The 25,520-nt window shown below is 46.4% G+C and overlaps 1 protein-coding gene across 1 annotated transcript in view; it reads left to right on the top strand.

The window, feature by feature from the left end:
- LOC119383403 (uncharacterized) overlaps window positions 1-25,520 on the top strand; it is a 102,207-nt gene that overhangs the window by 64,926 nt on the left and 11,761 nt on the right. The window contains exon 2 of the mRNA XM_049412501.1: window positions 18,193-18,469. Coding sequence (XP_049268458.1) covers window positions 18,196-18,469 — 274 coding nt within the window. The 5' untranslated portion in view covers window positions 18,193-18,195. The remainder of the gene's footprint in view (window positions 1-18,192; window positions 18,470-25,520) is intronic.

Below are 25,520 nucleotides of genomic sequence, written 5' to 3'. Positions count from 1 at the left end.
AAAAGGCACCCGGTGGCCCTGCTTGTGGCGCCGTCTTCGATTTCGTCTGCTTCAACCCATGCGCTATGCCATGAGGCCCTCCGCGCTGGTCGTACTGTGCCAATGTATTGTTATTAGGATGTCTCACATGTGCTGCGCTGCGAAGGAGTGCATTTACGTCTCTTTTTGATGAATGAGCTTGGCTTGGGTTGCGGCAGCAGCGCTAAAATAAAAGCATAGACTTCGACTGCAGCAAAAGAGGTGTTCTATAATAAGGCTTCATTTAACCGTTAGCGCGCTGAAAACGACTGTTAAATTCATTACATTAGTGTTCAGCGAAAATAAAGTAATCCTACAGAAATCACATGTGCTTTCGGTTTTAATTTTTACCGGCACTACAATCGTCATCGCGTCCACCAACCAGTGTTGTGGGCATGTTTAACGCCAATGGAAGAACACCAAACGCAGTTCGAAATATTCTGTTATAAAAATTTCTACTCATTTTCCAGAGAAACCGCTGCAAGGTTAGGCACTTCAGATGGTACGCTTTCTATTGCGATACAAAATAGAAACGCGATGAAGGACGGTAGGCAGTCCCTCTAAGGATGGTTATTTAGTGAACAGTGGGCGTCGATAGCAAGTGCAGGGTCATATAGTCACAGTAGACGGCTTTCGCCTTCAAGTCACCTTAGGCGAATGCATGAGGTACCCCATGAACTTTTGGGTACTGTATATACCCGAGCATTCAGAAAGCGTTCCTAAAGAAGAGGACGCCCTCTTTTTTTGTGCCGTTGATCTCATATAGACCGGATACCTGTTGGAAATGATGTGGACATTTCTTGACCAAGGAAACTGTTGCTTAACAGATCGACCGGAAATTTTTGTTTTTGTTGTTTCAAACAATAACCATGCCCGTAAATATAGGCAAGGAAATTAGGTATAATCACTTTTACCGTAGAGTTCAGTTGTTCCTTTTTCAATAAAACACAAAAAAAGACCCATTCCCTGCACGCCTATTTTGCTTGAATGGCCGACCTAAATTCTACTACGCGTGGTAATTTATTATTACTACTAAGCGAGAATATTGTTAGGTTATTGTGCAATGTCGTATCTCTTCTTTTCCGTGCGCTTTCCAAAGTAGTTAAGCATGCCTGTGATAACATCTCTTTCGGAAGCCCCGCGCAGAAAGGTCTTAGAATACATACGAAAATTTCAGACATCAAAGATGAAGGTACTACAGCTTCCCCTGTCTAACCAGAATGATACTAGCCCCTTAGTGCAGAAAACTACTTCGATTAAGTAATCACACGGCCGAATAACTATTGAACAAGTGAAGTATAAGGTACAAGTTGTGATTAGGAAATGTTCCTCGTTATAAGCACGTTATAGGCATCTAGGAGCAAAGCACCGCGGCGAACACAAAGGGGCCGAGGACTCCCTACGGTTGCCGTTAACCAACTTTTAATTATTACTCGCTATACGGGAGAGAACTCACAAAGTGAGCGTGTTAGTTTGGGCGCGGCCTTTCAAGTGGTGAGGACTTTTTACGTGATTTGGAGGCTTTGTCGGCGAAAGCACACACGCAAGCGCCCACGCCCTGAGAAAAGAAGCCTGAGATTCGATAGAGCAGCGGGCACACAACAACCGCCTGAAGTTCCGCTTCTAGTGCTGTTTACGGTGTTGTCGAGGAACGTGACCTGACCGGCTTGACAGAAATGGCGCGACACCAACGAGCTGCCGTTCACGGATGGCTGAGCAAAACAAAGGGGCAATTGAAGCGCATAACTATATAGAGGGCGCATCTACACCAAACGACGGCCCTCATGGGCATAGGGAACGAGGAATAAGCAGCCGGAGCTTCTCTCGTCATGAGGGCAGCATCCCGATTTCGCAATTCCTGTTCTGGGAGTCTCACCGGAAGATTCAATTCGTCTCGTGCGTTCTTTCTTTCACTCTGGATCAAGTAACCGGGCCGATGAGGAGAGGAAAAAAAGGAGGAGAGAGAGAAACAACTTCGTTGAAATAGACTGTTTGGTTACTGTGGGTATGGCCCCTCCACCAGGGCTCTGCATCGAGCTCCATTTCTGTATGCGAATGCGCGAAAACAAAAATTTCTAGCAGCGCCTGCAAGGAGCGTTATACGCCGAGAACTACGTGATACAGAGATGGAGTGCCATCTTGTCCCTTCCAAACACTCAACATCTCCAAGGTTTCCGTTTCAGGTCCGAGGCTCTTTAGGAGTTGAAGTGCCCCGCAAGAGGTCCCTAATTTGGTCGTAGTCCTTACCCAGGAGGACGGAAGACCCTCTACATACCTTTTGCATGAAGCTTGTTGAATCAACGGTTTCTTGAGACAGAGGAGGGAGGGCACTTAAGGAATGAGGGAGAGCAATATTCTGTACAAATAGCTTTTCTGTCTGTGCGGCCGATGGCGGCTCGTCTTTTTTGTGTTCCAATGCGCATCGTTATATATAATTTAAATAAGTTTGTCTACGGAAAGGATGACATACGGGATGCCGACAAAACACCGCAGTGAACTGTAATGTTGGATGCAAGAGGGCGTGGTAAAATAGAGCAACGAAGACGCAGAGCGAGAACTGCAAGAACTTTCGTCACGTTCTGAAGTACGGAGATTAGGAACAAAAAGAAGTTTATGCGTAATACAATTTCAGGTATGTGTGATAGGAAGCCGTAAAAGAGCACCCAAGCGTCATTGCGCATTCAAAGCCCCAAGCCGTCCTTGCGGCGTTCTTTTGTACTCGCTTAGCATTTGTTCGTTTGCGCTCACGCCTTTTTTGCGATTTGCTATGTCCAGCTGTTTAGTGCGAAAACCCTAAAACTTTCTGACAGATATTTTAGAATTTCCCGTGCATATACGTTTAAAATATACAGTAGTATAATAAAATTTCTGCGAATGAGCCTTTTAAAGAGCGACTGCACGTACTTGACCAAGCGGGTTCATATGACCTGGGCCACAACCCCCCCTTCCGCCCTGTTTCTCTTTGGATAACTCACTTATCTTAAGTTCGCGAGGCTAACTACTCTGACTACGATATTGTTGGCCCTGATATTGAAATATAGGTTTCATTAAATCTGTTTATAACGTAATTTAGTGATTTTTTAACACTAATACAGCACTTTGACGACCAAATTCTTTCATCAGCCACTTTTGTTCCTATGGTATTCCATTTTATTTTTAATCTTTTCGAACCCCAACCTGCCCCTAATGCGCTGTAAGTGAATAATGAAATAATATTTGGTTTAATGATTTGAAATTAGCTAATATATCACTGCAATTCTTCGTGCAAATAACCTTCGCCGGTTTGTGCAACCCAGTTGTGCTCGTCGCCAAATTTCGCTGTGAACGCCGCGCGATTTCTTTAGACCGATAAATGCAAGACAACACTCTTCATTTCCCATTGGGAGATCCTAATTACTATATTGCCGAAACTGGGGGCTTAGGCATGACAGCGGCACCGATACATTCAGCGCTTACCTCCGGAGAATACAATGTCTTTGAGGTAGCTAGCAGCACACCGTGTCGAGGGATTGTAGCTTTAAATCGTCGTATTGCGCTAATTCGTTGATTCTGACGGCGAGAAAGGCTTCCAGTAGTTATTTACGTATTTTGGTGCTTTAATGACCAGTTTTACTTATGCGACAGCTTCTGTGTGCCTTGTGGCGGATGAAATAAACACCTCGTGTGACCCGCAGAAACTCGGTTCCAGAATACAGAGTGGTTCGTTCCGCTAACGGCGGAAATGGACGAGATCTTTCCTCGTATCCGACGAGCCTGAATTCCTGATGCACCACGGCCAGTGTCCCCCTTCCGGAAACTCATTTCCGCTGCACCATGTCTGGACAGCAGCTCCCTCTAGCTGATCATCAAATTTAACAAGCGAGCATTTCAGATCTTTTTAAAGTAGAAAAAACAAAGTACAGGACAAACATTGAACTTGAGGTAAAGTCTTGATTACTTTTCGTGAGCCAGAAGGGCTCGCAAACAGTTGCCTTGTAGCAAGGTAAGCTAAGTTAACCTCTCTGAGTTGAGGTAACCTCTCATGTGTAACTTCTCTTACCATGGGGTAACCTCTCTTCGGCCTCGCAAATCTGTCGTCAGACAACGAAGGCTGCAGAGAGTGGTTTCGAAAACTCACAGGCTCATTTATGACGTCACCGACTTGAAGGCAAAAACAATCTTTCTCGTCAGTCGGTGTATTGATCCTCCCTCCTCAAAGCTTGATACACCTCAGGTGGTTTTGCACCGCTTTCGTGATCGGCCCACCTTTGACCAAACGACGATGATACGTGATGATGTCATCATGTGACGTCACTAATATTGGCGATCTGTAACGTCATGATGATATCATATGATGACGTCACCACGTGATGATGATCTTCTGCATAACTCATGTTGACGCCGCCGACGGTCAATTTACGCGTTTTATGAGGAGTCTAAGGCTATCGCCTTCGTAAATACTGTGCTTCAAACTCACAAATCAGTGGCTGTATTCACCAAGTTTCGTGTGTGTTGGGCGCTGTTGGCAAACAGCTAAACGTTTTCCCTATCAATACCTCCCACGCCAATGTTAAATGCCGTCGCCTCATATTAAGGAAAATCCAGCGTAGAAAAGGTGCTGTCGCGGCTGCTCATGAGCCTCGAACTATTTTTTGTACGAGTAATAATTTCAATCTTCAAAAAGCAGGGATGCATATTGTGACAATTATTTTCTTTCTTCGCTCTTTTTCGTCCTTTTGCATTGAGCCTAGCGGAACTTCGCATCCAGCATAACTAAAATCATCCCTTCTTTTGACCAGCGATGTTAATTAAACCAAAGGCACAAAGAAAAAAAAGATATTCTTTACGATGCCCGCACATGTGCAGGCCGAATACTACACACTGTACAGCAAAAGGAGTTTTCAAAATAAAAGCTTAGATTCAGCTAAAAAGTTCCTTAGCATGCACCAAAAGTAGAGGAGACACCAGATGCCGCATCGGAACAGCAATTGACCAGTACATGGTAGTTGAAGTTTAGCAGGACAATACGACGGTCGTAGCAGAGTCACTACCAATTCCACACTACCTAAGCGAGGTTCTTTTCAATTGTTCTCGATATTTATATAAAAATGTAAGTACTCTTGAATCCTTTCATTTCTAGCGCTCAAAAATCATGCGGTAATATTTATACGACAAGAATATATAGAGACCCCCCCCCCTTTTTTTTTTCTCTCGTCAAAGGTCAACCTCCAGTATGTTAAATTTCTCAAACGATCTCAATTTTACGAACACGCGAAGCAGCCTACGTCATCTCGGCTGAAGACAAGCTATTCATATCGCTATCTCTTTGCAAAGGGTGAGCTAACGAAAGAGAAAGGACACCCGAACACTGAATGGCTCATGAATAACGCAGGAAGGCGCCTCCATAGGCGTATTTTCAACGGCCGCTGTGCACTCGCCAGACCACCTGTGCCGCCGTATCGAAGAGGCGGTCTTCGTTGGCTCGGAACCGACGCTCTGTGTTTTTTGAAGTCAAAGACGTGGCCCTTCTGCGAGAACTCTTGTGTTATAGCGCGTGTGAGTGCGTAAGACAACACAGATCAGTGTGTTCTCTAGCGGTCAAGCGAACTGCAAGTTGAATAACTATGAGGGAAAGGCAAATTGGACAGGGTGGCAACAGCTGGTTCTGTGTTTGAATATGGTAGACGGAACAGCGATCGAAGCGTACATGCCTTCGCAGCTGCGGTCCCGTTGGTTCCGTGTTGTCATTGCATTTGAAATCGCGGCGGCGACGCTGATCGAGCCGTGTAGTTTGGCAATACCAACTTTCGCCCGAGAAAACTGTGGGTGTGTGTGTGTGTGCAAAGGCTTAGAGACACTTTGGTCTCTGCTACATCTCCACATTGCATTTGTTCTTGGCCTCTGTAAATGTGAGTTGGTGAACAGACTGAAGACCGGCTGTAACTGAAAACCTAGACATCACCGCCAACTGTTCCTTATTTTTATTGCGAAATCTGCGAAGTGATGCCTACACTGTTTTGTTTCTTTTTTTCTTTATGTGGCAGTGATCTTTATGCCGATGGAATACATTGTCGTAGGATACTGAACACTTTGTAGGCACACATATGTTTGTCTGTAGTTCTGGATTCTTGCACGCTACATATAGCCTCGAACTTATACGGTATCGGCTAATGTTTGTTCAGCGATTTTTTGAGCGAGCGACTTCGCTGAGCATCCTGCGTGGGTCTTGCAGCCTTGCGCAACTGTTCAACTCATCATGCTATTTCTCCGTCCGCATTTTTTTTTAACACGAAAGTGTTTCATGCCGGGGTCAACCAAGACTTCAGTGACGTATTTCCGTCACGGAAATGACGTGGAATAAATGTACACGATCAGATGGCAAAGAAAAAAAATCGCAGCATTTCCACGGAGTGAATGATGATGAGTGGGCGAAGCTGCGGAGGTTCATCGGTAAACCGTGAATCTTCCGTGAATTCTGCCCAGTACATCATCACCGACGTGAGATAGGGCGCGTTTATACTAAAGTTTCGATGAGTTATGACGACTTGCAGCTCACTTTAATTTTACATGTACGCTGTGAATTTTCATTGTTTAGAAAACCATTGCTTTAGAAAACATCTGGCGTCTTTCGTTAAGCAGCTGGCGTCTTTTCCTCTTGCTTTAGAAACATCTGGCGTTCTTCCGTTTTGCTTTTACAAAACATCTGGCGTCTTTCGTTGGTTTATTTCATCAATCAACAGCGTTTTGAACAAAATTGTTATTGATTAATCACGCACAGGAGAAATCTCACCAGGCACTACCTTGGAGGTAAAGAATGGCTGCTAGTGGGAATGAGAGACAGAAGAAGTCGGCTTTTAATTAACGCGCATGCTGCGAATTTTTTATTGTTCAACAACGCACAGGAAAAATCTCCCACCGGCACCACCTTGGAGGTCAAAGCGTAAGACTGGTTACGGACTACGACTACGACTACGAGGGACGAACGGGTGCCGCCTTAAGGAGCTTCGCCCCTAAAAGTTTCGTCAACGGGCATCGAACCCACGACCACTCGGTCCTCACGGCAAATGCCGGGCACGCTATCCACTGCGCCACGGTCACAGACTCTAGAGGCTTTACAAACGCGTCTTTTATATCGACCACTCTCCCGGCCGGCGGGGTGGTCTAGCCCTCTGGGAGCGGTAAAGTAATTCGTCATTGCTGTGGCCTCCGCGATTAGCACCTGCAACACGTTACACGTCCCTACCATTCGGCGCGTTTTCAATAGAAGTTTAATTTTGTCAATGCCTTAACACACCGCGAGGTGGCGACCTTAGCCAAGCGTCGTAAAAGCGTTGCCTCTCATAGCTCTGCGACGCGCGCGTGCTTCACCTGGCTGTAACACCGCGTTTCCCGCTCACGCGCTCGCCCCTAGAAAAATCGCGGCCAGGCTACCGGGGCGGCACGACGGCGCTTTGCGTTTCTCTCTAGTCCGGCCGTGGTGTTCAATCAGATTTCAACATGCCGCGGGATGGCGACCAAGTTCTGCGTCCAATATGCGACGCTCTTCTGGCTCTCACACCTAGTTCTCTGATTACGCTTTCACCGTTAACTACTACACCATAAGGGTTTGTTTAATAATTTAGCAAGGACGTTAGTCGTCGGAATGGAGATGTACCACCAACCATCAAAGTGGGCACATCCACGTTAAACGGTGCCATAGCTGCCAGACATCAATATACATTGTGGAAACTCTTTTTTTTATTAAATGTATTTAAGGAGAGGTTGGTGCCTATACATGGCTCCGGCTACTCCTCTTCCCTTATATCTCTTATATCAATGTAAAGTAACATTCAGTTACTTCTTTAAGGGCAAGCTTTACTTTCGTGTTATTCCGATTCCTATGACGGAGAGATCAACCATGTTTTTTTTTTTTTTTCTGCCGTATTTTTCTTACCGCTTCTCTGTCTGCCATAGTGTGTAGCAGAGTTGCGGAACGAGGCTTGTTGAGTTCAGATAACTTCAGATTCGCCTTAAATACTGGAAAACTCGGTATTGAAAGGGGAGGAAATGATGGCGACCAGTCATAAATATGAATAAAAAGGGCATGGGAAGCGTGAGATTTCAAGAAATAGTTTTAGTGGAGTAGGCTCAGGAGTGCTACCTGGTTATTTTAGACGGGGCTTCGAAAATAACGTTTGATAATTAGGCTTAACTAGATCTTGACAATATATTACGATCTTAATTGCTTAATGGCGGCTCTTTTAGGATACACCTACCGGTAACTGTGGCTGCGGCAATATTTTCGAACTTCACGGTATTCGACGTGTGCTACACATCTAAAAACCTAGAATCTAATTCTGTTTTACCTTGTCGTTTAAATCCATTTGAATCATTGCCAATTTTCCTAGTAAAGAATGATTCCATTTAACACTAATATGCAAGGATACGGAGACCGAGAACTTCGTTGTAAACACTTCCACGCTGCGCGAATACACGGTGGTTTGGAATGCGCGCCATGTTTCTGTCTTTTTTTTTTTTAGTTAACACCGTGTCGAGTATCCAGGAAGCGTCATATCAGGCGGGCAGCGAGATGTGCTGAGAAAATTCAGAGCACTTCCACGTTTGCGAAGATCGAAATCAGCGGCTGCGGCTGCGCGTTCTACGGCATACGGCTTCACGTCGTTTTCGCGCCCATTCAAGATTCTGTGCTCGTTGGCGCTACTTCTATCCCCGCTCTTCATCCGAGCGAACGACACGCGTCCATTCCATATCGAGTCGAAAAATAAACTCCTGATAACAGCGCTAGCGCGATCTCTACGTCACGAGACAAAGGGGCACAACGACTGGTGGGAAGTGCCGCCGCCGAGTAACGCGACCCTTGTGAAAGAGGCATTGGCGGTGGCGGGTGTGCGAGGGGCACCTGTGGCGATGGGGCATGAGGCGAGGGGCGCCGAAAACTGTTCTACGCGTCATTCCGTCTGCAGACGCGATCAGCCAGAACCTGGCAATGTACTACACGGCTCCGTAGGGAAAGTGTGGCTTGTGAAAGTGTCAACAAATGTGATACAAAAAATTTTGCAGTGGCTTAGCTCGGCTATGCCAGGATAACGTAGCGTTATCAAAGGTTCAGCTAATTATTCTTAGCTTTCCTGATTGTCTAGGATTGGCTTGATTATCATGCTTACTGCTGCTCCAATGACACACACACGGTATACGTATTATGTGGCACATGTATATTTATTTTGCCAGGCAACTACTTCGTGATCTGATGAGTTAAGCTTCTCCGCTCTTCTGCGCCGTTGAGCAACATTTGCGCTCTCCTTCTCCATGGCTATGCCACACTGGCAAACGCCAGTCAGAGGCGCTATCAAGCAGCTCCAGCGCAGTGTCAGACGGCGACTGCACAGCGAAGGCGAATAGTTGCGCGCGCGCCGGCGCCAATACGTCTGCCAAGGCTACGACGTCACTCCTCTGGAAAGCGCAGACCGGCGGCGGCGAGTCGCGCGCGGCTGCGGCGCAGTGCACGGGAGATGCTGGCTCCGGTGCGTGACATCACTGATCCTAGCGCATGCGCAGCACGGCTCTTGAGGATCCACGCGAAACTGCCTTGGCTAGGCCAGTGTAGCTAACGCTCCAAAAGTTTGCGTGGCTTCCACTAAAGGCGCAACGCTAAAGAGACAGCGGACCTGATGCGCACCTATGTAGTCCTGGCTTGGGCTGTTTTGCTAAGTTTTGCTAATTTTCTTTCGTTCTTTCTCTATTAGTTTTTTCTTCTCTTACTTTTTCTGTCTTTTTTCTCTGTTTATTTCTATTTATTTCTCTCTCTCTCTCTCTCTCTCTCTCTCTCTCTCTATATATATATATATATATATATATATATATATATATATATATATATATAAGTGGTGAGAGGACGAAAGACAGATATATATATATATATATATATATATATATATATATATATATATATATATATATATATATATATCTGTCTTTCTTCCTCTCACCACTTTCTATCTCTAACTATATTTCTTTCTCTCTGTTTCTCTTTTTCTCATTCTTTCTGTGCTACGCCTTTCTATCTCCCCTCCCCCCCCCCCTTCACATCCCTCCTCCTCACGCTCATTTACCTTTCCCGTCCTCTTGCTACACTATACTTTAAACGCTACGCTATGCTCTGCTAGCGTGCCTGGATAGCTGGTACAGAAAACTGCGAAGTTATCGGCGTAAGCAAGAAGGCTAACCTCGGCCTTATGTTAATTAAATCCGCGTATCGAGGTGTTCTTAATGACGCTTAAGCAGAATGGCTCAATAAAAATAGCGAATAGTAGGGGCGATAGTGGCCATCCCTGTCTTACTGATTGAAGCACCGGTATACGCTCACCCACTGATTTATTTATAACCAGTTGTGTTGTGCATCCTGTGTAAGCCATTCGCACTCCATCGCATATCAAACTACCAACGTTCACATACTCGAGTATTGAAAGAAGCAGGTCATGCGGCACACGGTCAAATGCTTTCTCAAGTTCAATTTGCAACATGGCAATATTGAGATTCATCGCGTCACAGCACTCAAGGATTGATCGTGCTTTGTGCATTATTTAAGGTAAAGGGGTTAATTTACTTGAATTGGAAGAGTAACGGATCTCATCGGGCACTAAAGGATCGGGAATGGTTCGAATCTCTGTCGCCATACCGATGAATAAAAGAGTGCAGCCGGAGAAATCTTCACACAGCGGAATGAACTGGGAATGTAGCGATGAAGAGCGAACTCTACCACTCTGGCGTTCTCAATTAATTCTGAAATTCAACAAAGCAGTCCCGGTAAGCAATGCAAGATTATTTATTTATTTATTTATTTATTTATTTATTTATTTATTTATTTATTTATTTATTTATTCGCATTCTTCGCGGTATTGCGGCCGCCGCGGCCGCAATCGAACCCGCGGCCTCGAGCGCAGCAGCTTGATGGCATAGCCACTGACCTACCACGGCAGGTCAGGCGTACCTCGTAGAAATGTCGAGACACAACAACAGACAAACTTTCCTTTCTTTATTTCTTTCGAAACGATGTTTGCAGCCTCCGAGGAGAAGCAAGCATGGAAACGGACGTTCGAGCATAAATTTCTCTCTTTTTACTTTGCGCCAATAAATAGCGGCTGTTTTCGAGAGCCAATAATAAACGAATCGAGGTTCTGAAAACAGCCTCCCAGCCGTGAGAGAACAAAAAGATACGCGCGACTTTTTGCTTATCAAAGAGAAACAAAATTTCAACTCGAAGCCACCAGAGGACCACCTTTTTGAGGCAAGGCTGGCGAACGACGCCGCCAATAGAGCCATCGAGCCTCGGAGTGATACCCGGGGGACTCCTTTTCTACAAACATTTAAAACGAGCTCGGCCTGCTTTTTTGCCTCGACGCGGCCGCACGACGTCGATTGCTAGGTTTCGCGCACACCGCAAGTCCCTGAGGCCTCGTGCTATACGTTGCCGGCCGACCATCGTAAAAAAATGATCGCATGTCCCAAACGTTCGATTACAATACACCTCCGCATTCGTCTCTCTCTCTCTCCACCTCTACCCTCGCCACTTTATCAATGCCGATAAGGACGCGCCGTCAAGTTTTACCTGCTATCTTCAAACGCCTCGCGCAACTCAGCAGAGCTACTTACTACCAGAGGAGCGAAGAGCAGATTTACGCGAACGGTTTCGTTGTCTTGATTTATTTGGTTTCTCATCAGTGGAGGCGTATTCTTGATGAATGGATGGCCTGATAAAACGTTACTCTGCGAATTGTGCTTCGTTCGAAGGCACGTGCAAGTTGGTGTTCTTATGAGGAGCCTACGGGAAAAAAAATCTGAAGAAAAAAAAAATTGGGACATTTCTATCGCAGCCGCGATTTAAATCTGGCCCTGCGTACGCGTACGCCATTCACTTCTTCGCGATTGATGCAGTCTATCTGCGGTTCTCGGGCTCCCAGTGGGAGAGCTCGTTAATCAAAGGTGTGCGCGGGCGCAGCCCCGTATACTAATGGAGCCGCGACAAGGCGCGAAAGCGTCGCGACTCAGAAGCCGCGTATAAAGATCGAACATGCACACGGTGCTGCTCGTGTTCGGCAACGTCTACAATGATTAAAGTTCTCATATCCTTTCGTAAACGAGGACGAATATGCTAGACAAGTTAGGAAACCGGCGTTTGAAGATGCGAGTGAGAATGCGCCATCATGCAGGGCAAACGGCAGCGTGGAAACTGTAAAGGTATCTTTAAAGTCTGCATTTTACACGCGGGAATTGAAAGTAGCATCTGCCACTAATCCGTTTTGATTCTTAAAAATGATCGAGCCTTTTCGGCGTAAAAGAGAGAGAGAAAGAGAGAGATCGCAGAAAGAGCAAGAGAACGAATGCATAGTCAATGAAATCTAAAATTTTTTTACGCCTCCGCTACGCGGATACGCAAGAGAAATAGAATCCTTTTAATCACCGGCGCCACTGGCGGCAGATCTAGAGAATCTTCGAAGTTTACGTGCGACAGTCAAAAGCGTTAACCTTTTAACACCCTCGTAAAAACCGGGTTCCCTTCGAGTCAAAGTGAACATGTTCAACGGGGTACGCTGTGGAGGTTTGGGCAGTTTCAAAAATGCATGGTGTTGTTCACTTATACGGATGCCTGCAGTAGATAAACGATGCGAAAGGCAATACGGCTATGAATCTGAAATCGCGGCCCTCCAGGATTGAACTTGCTCAGTTCAGAGGTTGGAATACTGAATAAACGCGTATGCGGACAGGATCAGGTCATGATTTTCGTTTTCTTGTCAGAAGCCCGATAGAGTTCTTTGAAATCTTCGATGGCTGGAAACCTTGTCTGTTCTTCGAGTCATGCGACCCCGCAGCAATGTAAGATCATGTGGTGAACGCGCTAACTTTGTTATACCTGCAATGCAGTAAACAGAAATCCTTCATCAGGGGTTGCCGCTGTACGACAACGTTTCGACATGCTGACTGGTCTTCGTCAAGGCAGCAACGAAGACAAGTCCACTTGTCGAAACGTCGGCTCAAGCTATGTTCCCTGTTCAACGATTTTTCATCATCCCAAGCCTCCACGTTGCCCTGAAAATACGTCTAGTTTGAACCTGGAAATCAGGAGAGATAGCTTCAGCTCGTGGCGTTCATGAAAACCTTCCATCTGTACAAACGTGTAGCTCTAAAAGGCGAAAGATGCAAAAGAACTACAAACGCGGATACACGTGCTGAAACAAAAATCTGTGTGGGCGCGGCAAAAGTTGTCGTAAAAGACATCTGTGTAACACGCATGAATGGACTTGAATAATAAGCAGTACTATCGCGCATGCGCTCGCCGTCACGCAAACAGTGACGCCAATACCCACTCGGAGCCAATCAACGTGATCTCGCATCTCTGAAGCATCATGAACTTTCTCGGTAGACCCCTGCCTTTCCTTCTCTATTATTTCTTCTCTTCTTCTCGGTAGACTACCTTGAACACAACACGTCTGCATGTGCGATGCGCCACGAAACGTGTTGTGACTGTCGACAATGACGCTATTTCGTCTGCGAATTTCTTCGAATGTCTGCGAATCTCTTCGATAGAAACTGACGTTTCATTTCTGCTCACGAACTCTATACAGACTCTGGCTATCGATATCGCTCCGTAAACATGCGTATGTTCTAAACATACGCGTATGGAAGCTAAAACAAGACAATTTGTAAATGCAAAATAAACGGATAAGCATGCTACGACACTGCGAGGTGGAGTAAGCCAGTGTGGTCTTTCTGCCACCTGCAAATCAGTCATACAGGGCCACGACGAAGCCTCTATATTCATTTCATTAAATGCAAGTTGCAAGCGGACGCATGTGCCGTGTGCTCTACAATTGTCAAAGTGAACTGTAGCGTTAGTGTGCTGTCGTTCTGGCCTGTAAGGCTATTTGTGTGCCGCTGTACGTACGTAAAGCGACGGTGCAGTTCCTGTTGAACTTCACTGAACTGCCGAGAAGTGTACGACAATGAAGTCTGACAGACTCGATAATGCTTTGAAAGGTTCTGACAACGAACCATAAAAATGTTTTTGTTCTTTTCTTTAAACTTCTACTGCAATAAGTTGGAGAAGTCCGCTGCCGTGAAATATACTATTTAGCGTCAAACGTCATTGTCTAAAAATTCAGTTCTTGTTAGCTTTACGTGTAGAGGCGACTGTTTAGAGACTTACGGAAACAGAAAATTAACGTGCACGACTCCGCCAATACTGCGCCGTGCAGTCAGGAATTCGAAGCCCTTCATTTTTCTTTACTAGTTGTCGAAATTCTAAATGCGCCGAGGGCTCAGGTTAGTTTCGCCCCAAAGTATAATAAGATGCGTTCTATTTTTCTCTGAAGCGAGATTCCAAAAGCGCATTATTGTACATGCAACCTTTGGGAACTTACGGTTCAGTTTGATGCATTGTCGGTTCGGTTTGACGCATTAACGCTTTTCTCACCACGTTTACATACATTTGTATTGCCCTAATTGAAAACTTCGTGAAAGACCTCAAACGGGCGAAGTTGCAGACGCGCTGCTACACAAAAGTGTCCTTCACTGGATTTCATTGTTCTTAACAACACGCTTCTTGTCACCGCCGTATAGAAATCATTACAATGACGTTCCTTCAGATGACTATCAAGGCCGACATGACGTCGTTTTGTTTGTTTCGTCGCCTACTGTCATTACAGACTCTTCCTCTACTCTTTCATTCTTTTGCATCCCCTTTCCCCTTCCCAAGTACATGGTAGCAAACCGGGGGCTTCCTCTGGTTGATGTCCCGGTCTTTTCTTTATCCTTCTCTTTCTCTCTCTCTCAAGACAGTACGCAGCTCGATGGCGTAGCCTTCAGAGAAGGCGAACTGTTCGTCTTATTTGAAGCCAAGTTGTGAGTCTTTGGGCGCGACGCATTCTTATGTCCTATATAGTGGTGTGCAGCGCTAGGCTTCTCTTACCACTACCTTTCCCAACGCCCAACACCTCCACCCATTTGTAAGACAAGCCTTTTGTAAGACAAGCAAATTGATTCTCTTGTGTCCACTGTGCACTGACACAGCGCACGCTGCATCATGTCATATTTAACAACACATGATTTTTTCCTTAAGTATAACGAATAGTAAGTAGCGTACAGTCTGTCCTGTAGCCTCCTCTTGTGTCCGCGTCGTCTTTTGCGCAATAGTATTCGGTAATGCATACCCAACTCGCCCAAACTGCCGCTTCGGCTTGCACAGGTTACCATTACCATCGAAGTGTGTCGGGAGTGTGCCAGGAATCAGGAGGACGCGCGTAAGATATCTCTCCACGTGTCCTGGTGTGCCCATGTTAGCTCCATGGCAAAAGAAATAAAGAGAAAAAGAAAGTTTATATACGAAACAGCTGAAACGAAGTACTAGCATAAATTGCTTGGCGTTCGCGCCTACTAGCTCACAGCGCATACTTCTCACGCTGCTTGCGGAGACTAAGAACGCTGAGAATGCAACAACCCGTTATTCTCACAGGTGATGGCGCCCGCGGTTAGTCATGGTCTTGCAGAAACGAGGAGGACAATGACGTGGAACACAACAAATGACACACACACCTAGCTGCGCACTGCGAGGACGCCGTGGCTGAATCGCGTAACCCGATTAAGGCTAGGTAACACGTCAGCAGAAATGAGCCGCGTTGCGCGCTAAGCGTGCCGCCATTGACGTTAATAGAGTTAGCGAAAACTTCCAGCCCTGGAAAGAGGGGCCATCGACCCTCTCAACTCGGAGAGTCCTGTTCCAAGAAGTGGTCTGCAGGAATCTCAGGTGCTCGTCGATGGCTTGAGATACAGTCCTTTTGCTGGTAATCTAATATGGCTAATAGATCGTATCCATGCCTGTGACCTAAGGCCGTCAAGGAGCACGCCGTTTCTGAAGGATTACGGCACATTGTGGCTCAATTCATCTCGTTACATTTTTTGTAGCCTCCACTCGATTCTATAGTCCCTTATTTCGAGTCTCAAGTGACCACCTCTTATGAAGACAAATCCGTGCGAAAGGTTGCTACGTCTTATTCATTCTGAGACGGCGAGTTCCATGCAACAAACAAAGATCCACACGTTCAAGGTCTTCGCTAAGGCGGTCGTACACATCCAAAGCAAAGAGAAAGAAATGTAGCTGAGCAGCAAATACCAGTGGTTGACGCTGAAGAGGGCATCGTCAATATGAACACAGGGCGCGTTACACGAACACACAAGAAAATGCTTGCTCAGCGATAACAGAAGATGCAAAGCATCGTAATAGGCCTCGCAGGCTGCCCCATATGAAGTTAACAGGATTGAACACGGCATCTTCCGGATGCCACTAAGAAAAGCGGCGCTCCAGGGTACTTGCGGAAATGCCTAGACGAGTGCGCAGCTGCGTTATTTGGTTGTCAGTATATAAACATCGTGTCAACGTAATACGTTAGTAGCGATTTGTTACCATCTTCTCTCGCAGTGTTTAGGCTTATGCTTCGCAGAGGTGAAAGTGACATTGATATAAAAGAAAGCGATCTTGGTAATTTCCCCTGAACCAGGCACACTTTCGAATTTTAATCCAGTCGGCAATCTCATTACGTATTCCAGCGTGGAGGAAATGTTGCTACGAACAGCACGTCGATATCATAGACAATCCGGGCTTGTAGAAGAGTAACACTTCATCGTAATATGTCCCGGTATTTCCTCATTTCTCGCTCCCTCTTTCTTCTACAAATGACTGGCACTGACGACGCCATCTTGCAGTGCGTACCAGCGTGGTGGAAAGCCGGAGTGCTGACGTCACAAATATCATCGGTAGATCGCACGGCGGGTTCTCCGGTTATGACGTTGAATCTGGTTACCTACAGTAGAGGACGTGTTGCGCGCGCCTCATCGCCGTCATTATGACGCATTATATATACCTGAATCCCACTGGTCTATAGAGCAGCCAGTCGGCCGCTTCCGCTGCTGTTCGTTTGCAAAAATATGCACACCGACGACGCAATCATACCAAACATAGTTATACCGCATGCCAGGTCCATCTGCTATAATTTAAGCACGAACGGAAGCTTGTAACTAACGCGAGGCAGCATCTGCGGACAGCGCCCAGAGCCACGCGCTCGACCGCTCTAGGCAAGTGTGATTCAAACCGATAAGTTAGTAAAATTCGCCCACGACGTCATTTGAGGACCATCGACACATTCCCTGCCTTGTGTGGCGATAAACACTGCCGACGAACACTGCCCGGTGCTACAGTGGTCACAACATATAAGAACCGTGGGAAGGTAGCTGAGAAGGGAAGTGAGACTGCGATTCCAGATTGTTCTGGCTCGCAGCAATACGTGAACTGCCCTCTGAAGATTAAAGACGGAGCACATTCGCCTTGACACTGCAACGAGCATCAGTGTGAGCCGCGATTTGATGGGAAAAGAATACTTGAAAAAGTAAGGACGCTATGGCGCGTGGGATATTCTTTTCATCTCAGAAAGCGTAAAGGATTATCTATCAGTGACACGTCTTGTCTCCCTTCTTTCTGTCAAGAGGCATTTTGTTGAGTGCACGATGTCATCAGACGGATGCTGCGTTGAAGGTTTTTGCTGTACTTTTACGGCGTTATGGTATATATTGCTTTCGTAAGGCATGTGAGGTAAAAGTTGGGAGCCTAGCGCTTCAAGAGCTTGTCCCCATTCTAATTCTTCCTCTTCTAATCTTTTTTACGCAGTCACCATGGTGTAATGGTCTGTTCAAGCAGCAAATAACGTACAGGCTGTTTCATACTTAGGGGAAATCTCGGAGCGCCTGGCATCGCGGTGCGACTAGCGCTGCAATCGCGCGTCGGCAGCAGCTCGCGCGTGCGCAGACGCTTCAAGGTTGTGGAGTTGTACTACATCTGCGCACGCGCGAGCTGCTGACGGCGCGTGGTTCCAGCGCTGGCCGCATCACGATGCCACGCGCTCCGAGATTTCCCCTAAGTGTGAAACAGCCTGTACATGTTGTCGAGAAAAAGCGCGGATGGAAAAGGAGAGCAGGAGGAAACACTCAAGACGAGCCCTGTGTATTTCCTCCTACTTTTGTCCTCCTTTTCCATCCGGGCTGTTTCTCGACAGCATGTCTAAGATCACGAACTCGCCCAAATGAGCATCCTTCAAGAGATGACATCGATCCTGCCGAGATTGGCTCACGTTGCGATGACGTTCTTTGCCGCAGGCCATGCACGTTGGCAACAGCCGCAAGAGCCCGCTGGCCTGGATCCTGCGCGCGTCGCTGTTACTCCTGCTGCTGGTGTCGGGCCACGAGGGCGCCTACCTGGCCGCCAAGGAGCAGCCTGGCGACGAGGAAGGCCGCGCCGCCGCTGCCGACCTGGGAGAGTTTGCCGGACTGGCGGCGCTGCTGCGCGAGTACCTGGCCGGGAGGTTCCAGGAGCCGTCCAGGACGCACTTCCCAGACTCCGCCGCGTCACAGATCAGCGTCGCCAAGAGAGGAGGTGCGGTCTTGTCTTCCTAGTCGAGAGGGCTATGACCCTCTATGGGGCTATGGGGCTATGCAACGGTCCATATATGTGTGATACACTCATGAGTACGCTTAGCGTGAACACGGGGGGCGCGTGCCAGCGGTGCTATCAGTGACGCCTATCTACACCAACACGAAGCCCTGCGCATGCGCAGTTTGTTCGTGGCTTGGTTAATTTTACCATCCCGCGTATCGCGTCATCGGTGACGCCTTCGACGAAGGTGCGTACACGTTGCGCACGATGGTAAAGTACTCTCGTCGCCAGCGCACTGCGCATGTGCCATGCTTCGCGTTGGTGTAGGTAGTGTCGCTGATAGAACCACTGGTACGCGCTCCAGCGTTCACGCTGAGCGTTCTCAGAACTGTACGTTCGGCTGGGGGCTATCGCACTTTAGCTCGGACCGCAAAGATGCGAAGCGCGCTCGAACTTGGTCAGTGGAAACGCATCTGAGAAGAACGTAAAGCCGCTCGCTTTACGTTCTTCTCGGAGTGGGAAACCAAAAAAAAAAAAAAAAGGAAACGTGACACCGGGTTTTCCAGTGCAATCAAACAAGGCGCGCATGCGCCGAGCAACCACCATACACGCAGCCGCGGCTGACGTCACACAAAAACGAGAGCTGCGGGGTCCACGTGATCAGGTCTCGCTCGCGTTTCGTTCCGAGGTGAGAGCGCGTCGACGAGTGTGTTCAATGGCCAGCCGAGTGTGTTCATAACGGTCGATTTCGACCAGCCGTATGCGACGCGCGCCATCAAGACGATCCGAAGTGCTCGAAACGGAGTTGCCGAATGTACCATAGGCAATGATGATGGTTCATTTTTCATCCCGCGTAACCGCTAAAGAATCACTAAGGAACGATTATTCTAAGAGAGTAAGCTGTCAGACTAACAGATGCAAAAGTATGCAAGATGTAGTAGAGGCTTGAAAATGAAGGCAATAATAATTCTTAGCGTTTAACGTCCCGAAACCACGATATGATTATGAGAGACGCCGTAGCGGATGGCTCCGCAAATTTCGACCAACTGGGGTTCTTTAACGTGCGCCTAAATCCAAGTATAAGGGCCTCAGGCATTTTCGCCTAGTACATCGAAAATGCGGCCGCCGCGGCCGGGATTCGATCCCGCGACCTGCGGGTCAGCACTCAAGCACCATAGCCACTAGACCACCGTAGCGGGTAATGAAAATACGTAAAAGAACAAATGTCGCCGTAGTGAATGTAGAACGAAGTAAATGAGAAAGTAAAAGAAATCTAAACGCGTTACTATGCGAAATCGGCCAAGAGTTTAAGCACTTGCTGGTCCCTTTTATTCCTCCGTCGTAGTGTTACTTATGACTACGCTGCACACACACCCAGAATGTAGATTCTTCATTTACAGCAGAGCTGTTAGGCTTTTCGTTATGCCGTTTATTGCTCGCAAAACTGCCGTTACCATGAATGGCATATACCTTTCTCGTGGGTGCAACGCAATCACTCGACTGGCACGCGCTTTCTTCGTCCTCGTCTTCATCTTCTGGGTGTGTTCAGAAAAGAACGTCGGTACATGTCCACGGACCCCCCTTTAATTTCGCTGAAGAAATATATTTTGCTGTCCGAGTCCCCAGGGCCACGAAGCTATTTTTAGTTTCGCGAAAAGAAATTTTCACTTAGTCAAAAAAATTCGGAAGTCTCCACTCAGCAGATCCCCTTTTTGCGAATTGCGTGAAAATGGGAATTTCACGAGGTCCTACGAGATAATTATTGTAGCTGTGAGTCGTAAAAATTTTTCTTGCCATACTAAGAGTAACGTATGTTACCAAAATCTTGTTATCTTGCAATTTTACAGCCCATATTTTATGAAAAAAATAGCAAATACGGCACATTGCTCAATAATACTCTAGGTTCAGATTTTTTTTCTCCGCGTCTATAATACTCAGAATTTCCAAAATTTGCCAGAGTGTTTCCACACATTAGTTAAACAATTTTGTTAAATATGACTGTCGCGAATGATGTCAAACGCAAATCAAAATTGCATACGTTAGGCACGTCTCTAAAAATCCAATATTTTGAAATGCAATTAAAAAATACCATCTTCGATTTTCTTTAAACTCCCCATAATTAAATCCCAGTGCGGGCTCTAACTTAATCTGTAAAAACATGTTGCATTATTTTTATGAGGTCTCAGTTATAAAGCCGCCAAAGTGTCCGAATTGACGTTCACGCGCAACCACTTAAATGAGCGAGCATGCAGCTATAATTGCCATTGTCATGACTTTTAGGTCTTATGTTCTCTCGTGTTCGCGAAACATCAAATTGACAGAAAAAAGACGAAGAGTCGCTTTAACGTGCAAATTTGTACGTATGCGTGTTCGTATTTGTCGTAGTCGTCCTGTCGAAAGGAATTATCGGGAAAAGTTCGTCTAGATGTACACTCGAGTCAGGCTTTCGCATGCGACAGTTCATTCAGCCCTAATGCACACAGGACGCGAGAGAGGCATTGAAGGAAGACTGGGTCCACGTAGAAAGTGTCGTAGAGACTGCGTCCACGATCTCCGCCTTCTAGCGCCTGGTGTAGGACCTACGGAGCGGAAACCTGGAGGCTTACAAAGAGGGTTCAACTTAAACCAAGGAAGACGCAGCGAGCAATGGAAATGAAAATGATAGGTGTAATCTTAAGGGACAACAAGAGGGCAGAGTGGGTCAGAGAGCAAACGGTTAAGGACATAGTCGAAATCAAGAAGAATAAACGGGCTTGGGCAGGGCATGCAATGCGTAGGCAAGATAACCGCTGGTCATTAAGGATAACTGACTGGATTCCAAGCGATGGCAAACGCATGAGGGGGAGACAGAAAGTTAGGTGGGCAGATATGGTTAAGAAGTTTGCGGGTACAACGTGGCAGCAGCAAGCACAGCACCAGGTCGATTGGCGGAACATGGGAGAGGCCTTTGCCCTGCAGTGGGCGTAGTGGGGCTGATGATGATGATGATGATGAAACAACAACATCATCGTCAACAACAACCTGACTACGCCCACTGCAGGGCAAAGGCCTCTCCCATGTTCCATGATGATGAGACAAGTTGAGCGTTAACTTAGACGCTTCTCTGTGGGCTGAACAATACAATCCCAGCATCTTTTGCGGGTATGACCTCATTTTCCTTTCCCTCCCACTTGTGTTAAAAATTAATTTAGGCTGCACTGAACGAGCTGGCCGCATGACATTTACCAAAAAAAATACATTTATGACATTTACCCAAAAAAGTTTACTTAAACAACCCTTGCTCCGAAAGAACATTCCGGATTACTTTTTTTTTACCTTGTAGAAATTGGTTCGTTCAAGAAGCAGCGCACGAAGAGCCCTGAATGCAGTGACGCGAGTTTCGGTATGGATTCTGCAAGTGCGCCTAGTGGTCGGCTGTCCCCGTTCGCGAAGCGCCACCTACGAGCGAGTACGTGAACCCGAACAAAGAAAGACGGCAAGTTGGGCCAATTGTTTGGGATTCATCTTGAACTCGGTTACAGCGCAACACTGCACAAGGACAATGTGAACTTATGCACCGTGTCGCTCGTTTCTTTCTTTTTGTCCTTGTCTATAGTTGCGCTGTAACCGAGTTGAAGATGAAACCGAACAAAGTTTCGCCACACTCTCGCTCGCCGCGTTGAGTCACCTCTCCTATCCCAGCGAAAAAAAAAAAAAAAGAAACCGGAGCATGCTGGGAATTTTGCCAAGAGCGTGGAGCACGAGCAGGGAGCGGCGTCGGAGTAGGTTGGTTTGTGGACGCAGGGCGCGCGCACTCGTCGATTTTTGTTTTAACAGCAGTTAAGCTTCTCGTTTGTCCATAGAGCGGGCACAGAAAAACTGCCATCATCGTGAACGGCCTCTACTTTATATGGGGCAGCATGTTGCTATGGCCGTTGCTATGGGCGAGAGAACGAGTAAAGAATAGAGAGAAAGAGAAAGTGAAACAGAGAGAGAAAAATATAGAGAGAGAGAGAGACAAAGAAAGAGAGAGAAAGAAACGGAGAGAGAGAGAGAGAGAGAGAGAGGAAGAAAGCGTAGCATAGTCTTGTATAGCATATTATAGCGAGGGGGTGGGATGGAGAGGTGATGATGAGGAGGACGGAAAGGAGGAGGGGTGAGGGTAAAGTGGTAAAGTATTCCATATATCCATGAATAGTATGGTATAGCAAGGGCGTGCGAACGGGAAGTGAGGGTGTAGAGGAGGGAAAGAAGAAGGAAAGGGTAAAACATAGCATAGTCTTTTATAGTACTGTAAAGCAAGTGGTGGGAAAGAGAGGTGAGCGTGAGGAGAAGGTAATGGAGGAAGGGAGAGGGTAGACCATAACATAGTCTCGTATAGTACTGTAAAGCAAGTGGTGGGAAAGGAAAGTGATGGTGAGAAGAAGAGAAAGGAGGAGGCTAAGGCCACCGGCTCCGCCGTTTCCTCAGTCTTCGCTCAACTAGTGCCTAGCTGCCCCATTCATTTTTTTTCATGAGCCTAGCAAAAAATGAAATGAAACAGGAGCATGATGGGAATTCTATCATGAGCACGACGAGGTAGCGGCTTCGGAGGTTGGCTTGTGGACGCTAGGCGCGCTCCCTCCAAAATATTTTTGCCTCCATGCACGCACATCAAAAGAAAAATCAGAGCGTTAATTAAACAAACGCGTCTTAGTTTAAAGGCTAGCTTGCCTCTCGTCGCCTTTGAAGGTCCATCTATTGTTCTTCCTTTCAGTACTTTTCTTGGCTTAATTTGTTTTCTACATTCATTATCCCAGAAAAATTTACCCGTATTCGACCAAATATCTTACTCTGTCAGTTATCTCAGCCATTCATTCGCAGCCTGTAGCAGTCGTCTTGGTCACATATATGTCACGAAAAGACGAGCCAACTGGCTTCCTTCTGTGTCCTTCAGAATGAAAGTTATTAAATAATTTATGCTTCCTGCTACTAAAGTAGTATCGTCTGCACACCACAAGTTGGTGCGCTTTGTTCCTGAAATTCTCATTTCTTATGTCACTCCCTATAACTGATGTTGCAAATTGATGTGTCTGATTGTATAAATTGCTTAGGAATAAGGAAATAATACAAACTTGCTTGACACCTTTTCGCACCTCAAACCAAACTGTGATTCTTATTATTCAGTTTATTATTCAAAGTTATCTCTTGCTTTGCCTTATTAAGGGCAAATTTACCATTACTCGCCTTTTTAAATTGATGCCATCATAAAATTTTGTTTCAAATGAATACTATTTCCGAACATGCTAACTGCAAATAATAAACTGTAATTTACGATGCAACGGCACTAGCTTTAACCCACATAACATTATTGAAATATTTATGCTAATTTTTTGCGGATATATAAAGTACCTGCCGTTTAGAGTATTTTAGTAAGGAAACTACAAGTTTTCCACGTGTCCACGCTTACTTTCACAAAAGTCAGATAACGATGCGAAAACCCCCCTATAGAGTATTGTTAGCCCGTTCACTTGGCGTACCGTATTTTTAGAATTAAGCCGAACGGTTCAACTTAAACGAAACACTTTGTGTAGCTCTGGGAAGACGTAGAAATGAAGGTCGTTAGTTCAAAATATAGATTTTAAGGAAAAGGTGCTACCGGTAGAATGGCTCAGGTGGCACGCTCCGTGACGCTCGAAGAAAGGCACTCGATGGCACTGCCAGACACCCCACCTTTGAAAGGATTGCCTCCTTTTTCGCCAATTTAGCCGAAACGATACCGAATCGTTTTGAACACATATTGAGCAAAGGAAGACCTACCAGCGACAAGGTGCTTCTTTTAATCTGCGAAGGAGGGACAAGCCGTTAAGGCCTAAGTGTCGTCGTGTTGTTATCGTCACGGACGTTGAAGCCGGCAGCTGCAATGTGCTGCACCTGGGCGAATCAAACGTGGGATTCCTTTTCGAGACAAAAGATGAAAGGACCGAAGATGGCTTCGTGTCGATGCTAAAGCTGGGCAACTTCTCAGGCTTCATAGACAGTGGAGCTAGCGGGCGCGATTCCAATAGGACGCCATGTACCTCACAGGCCGAGGCATTTTCTAAGGCATGAAAACCTTCGCTGCTCATGTGTGGCTAAGGGTCTCCGGAAAAGTTTCTTGGGAAACGTTTACGACGAAATACTTTAGAGCCAAGTTTCGAGAAGATCCCTAATATTTGTCGCACACAACGCAGCTCTTCTTGGCAGCGTTTCTCTTTCTTGGCACGTTGCTTAGTGCGATACAAAGAATGTGATACTCTACTTTAAGCTTCAACTATAGGGCCTCATTCCTCTTCCTGCTTATTGGTATTAGATGGATTTCGCGCTTTTTCTAAACTCTGTAGAGAATGTGCCACCTACATACCCTACGAGCCCCATGTTCTTCTAAAGCAGAATGGTAAAAATAGGAATCACGCAAGCCACGTTATCAAAACGATAAGTAATCGAACAAGAAGTGTCGCTTGGCCAACGCCATTGACGTTTCGACAAAGACACTTGTCCTCTCTGTCAGTACCCATCCACGGGCCTTTATTTGTCCTGAATATTTGTCCCGTTTGAATGTCATTGACCTATTGTCGGCCAATTGTGGTATACAAATGCGAGAAGCGTGATACGCTACTTAATTATGGCAGCGCAGCCGGCACGGTGATACAATGGTTACGGTGCTCGACTGCTGACCCAAAGGTCATGGCTTCGATCTTGGCGGCGGTGGTCACATTTAAGATGGAGGTGAAAATGCTAAAGGCCAGGGTACTTAGATTTAGTTGCACGTTAAAGAACCTCATTTGGCCGAAATTTCCGGAGTCCTCCCCTTAGGTGTGCCTCGTTATCGTATCGTGGTTTCGGCACGCAAAGCCCCAGCATTCATTATAATAATTGTGGCAGCGTAAGAGAAAGACAGAAGCATAGCAAACTTTTGTGGTCCACATGAGTTTGAAGGACTGACTGTCTCGCATTTCGTTGTTAACTGCTATAACAACTTTCGGGGTATTGAGTTCCAAAACCCCGATGTGATTATGCGTTTCTCTGAATCCCGCTGTGGGGACCATGTCAT

This window comes from Rhipicephalus sanguineus, chromosome 2 (genome assembly GCF_013339695.2).
Source record: "Rhipicephalus sanguineus isolate Rsan-2018 chromosome 2, BIME_Rsan_1.4, whole genome shotgun sequence".
In the NCBI taxonomy this organism is placed as follows: domain Eukaryota; kingdom Metazoa; phylum Arthropoda; class Arachnida; order Ixodida; family Ixodidae; genus Rhipicephalus; species Rhipicephalus sanguineus.
This window is presented reverse-complemented; position numbering and strand designations above follow the sequence as displayed.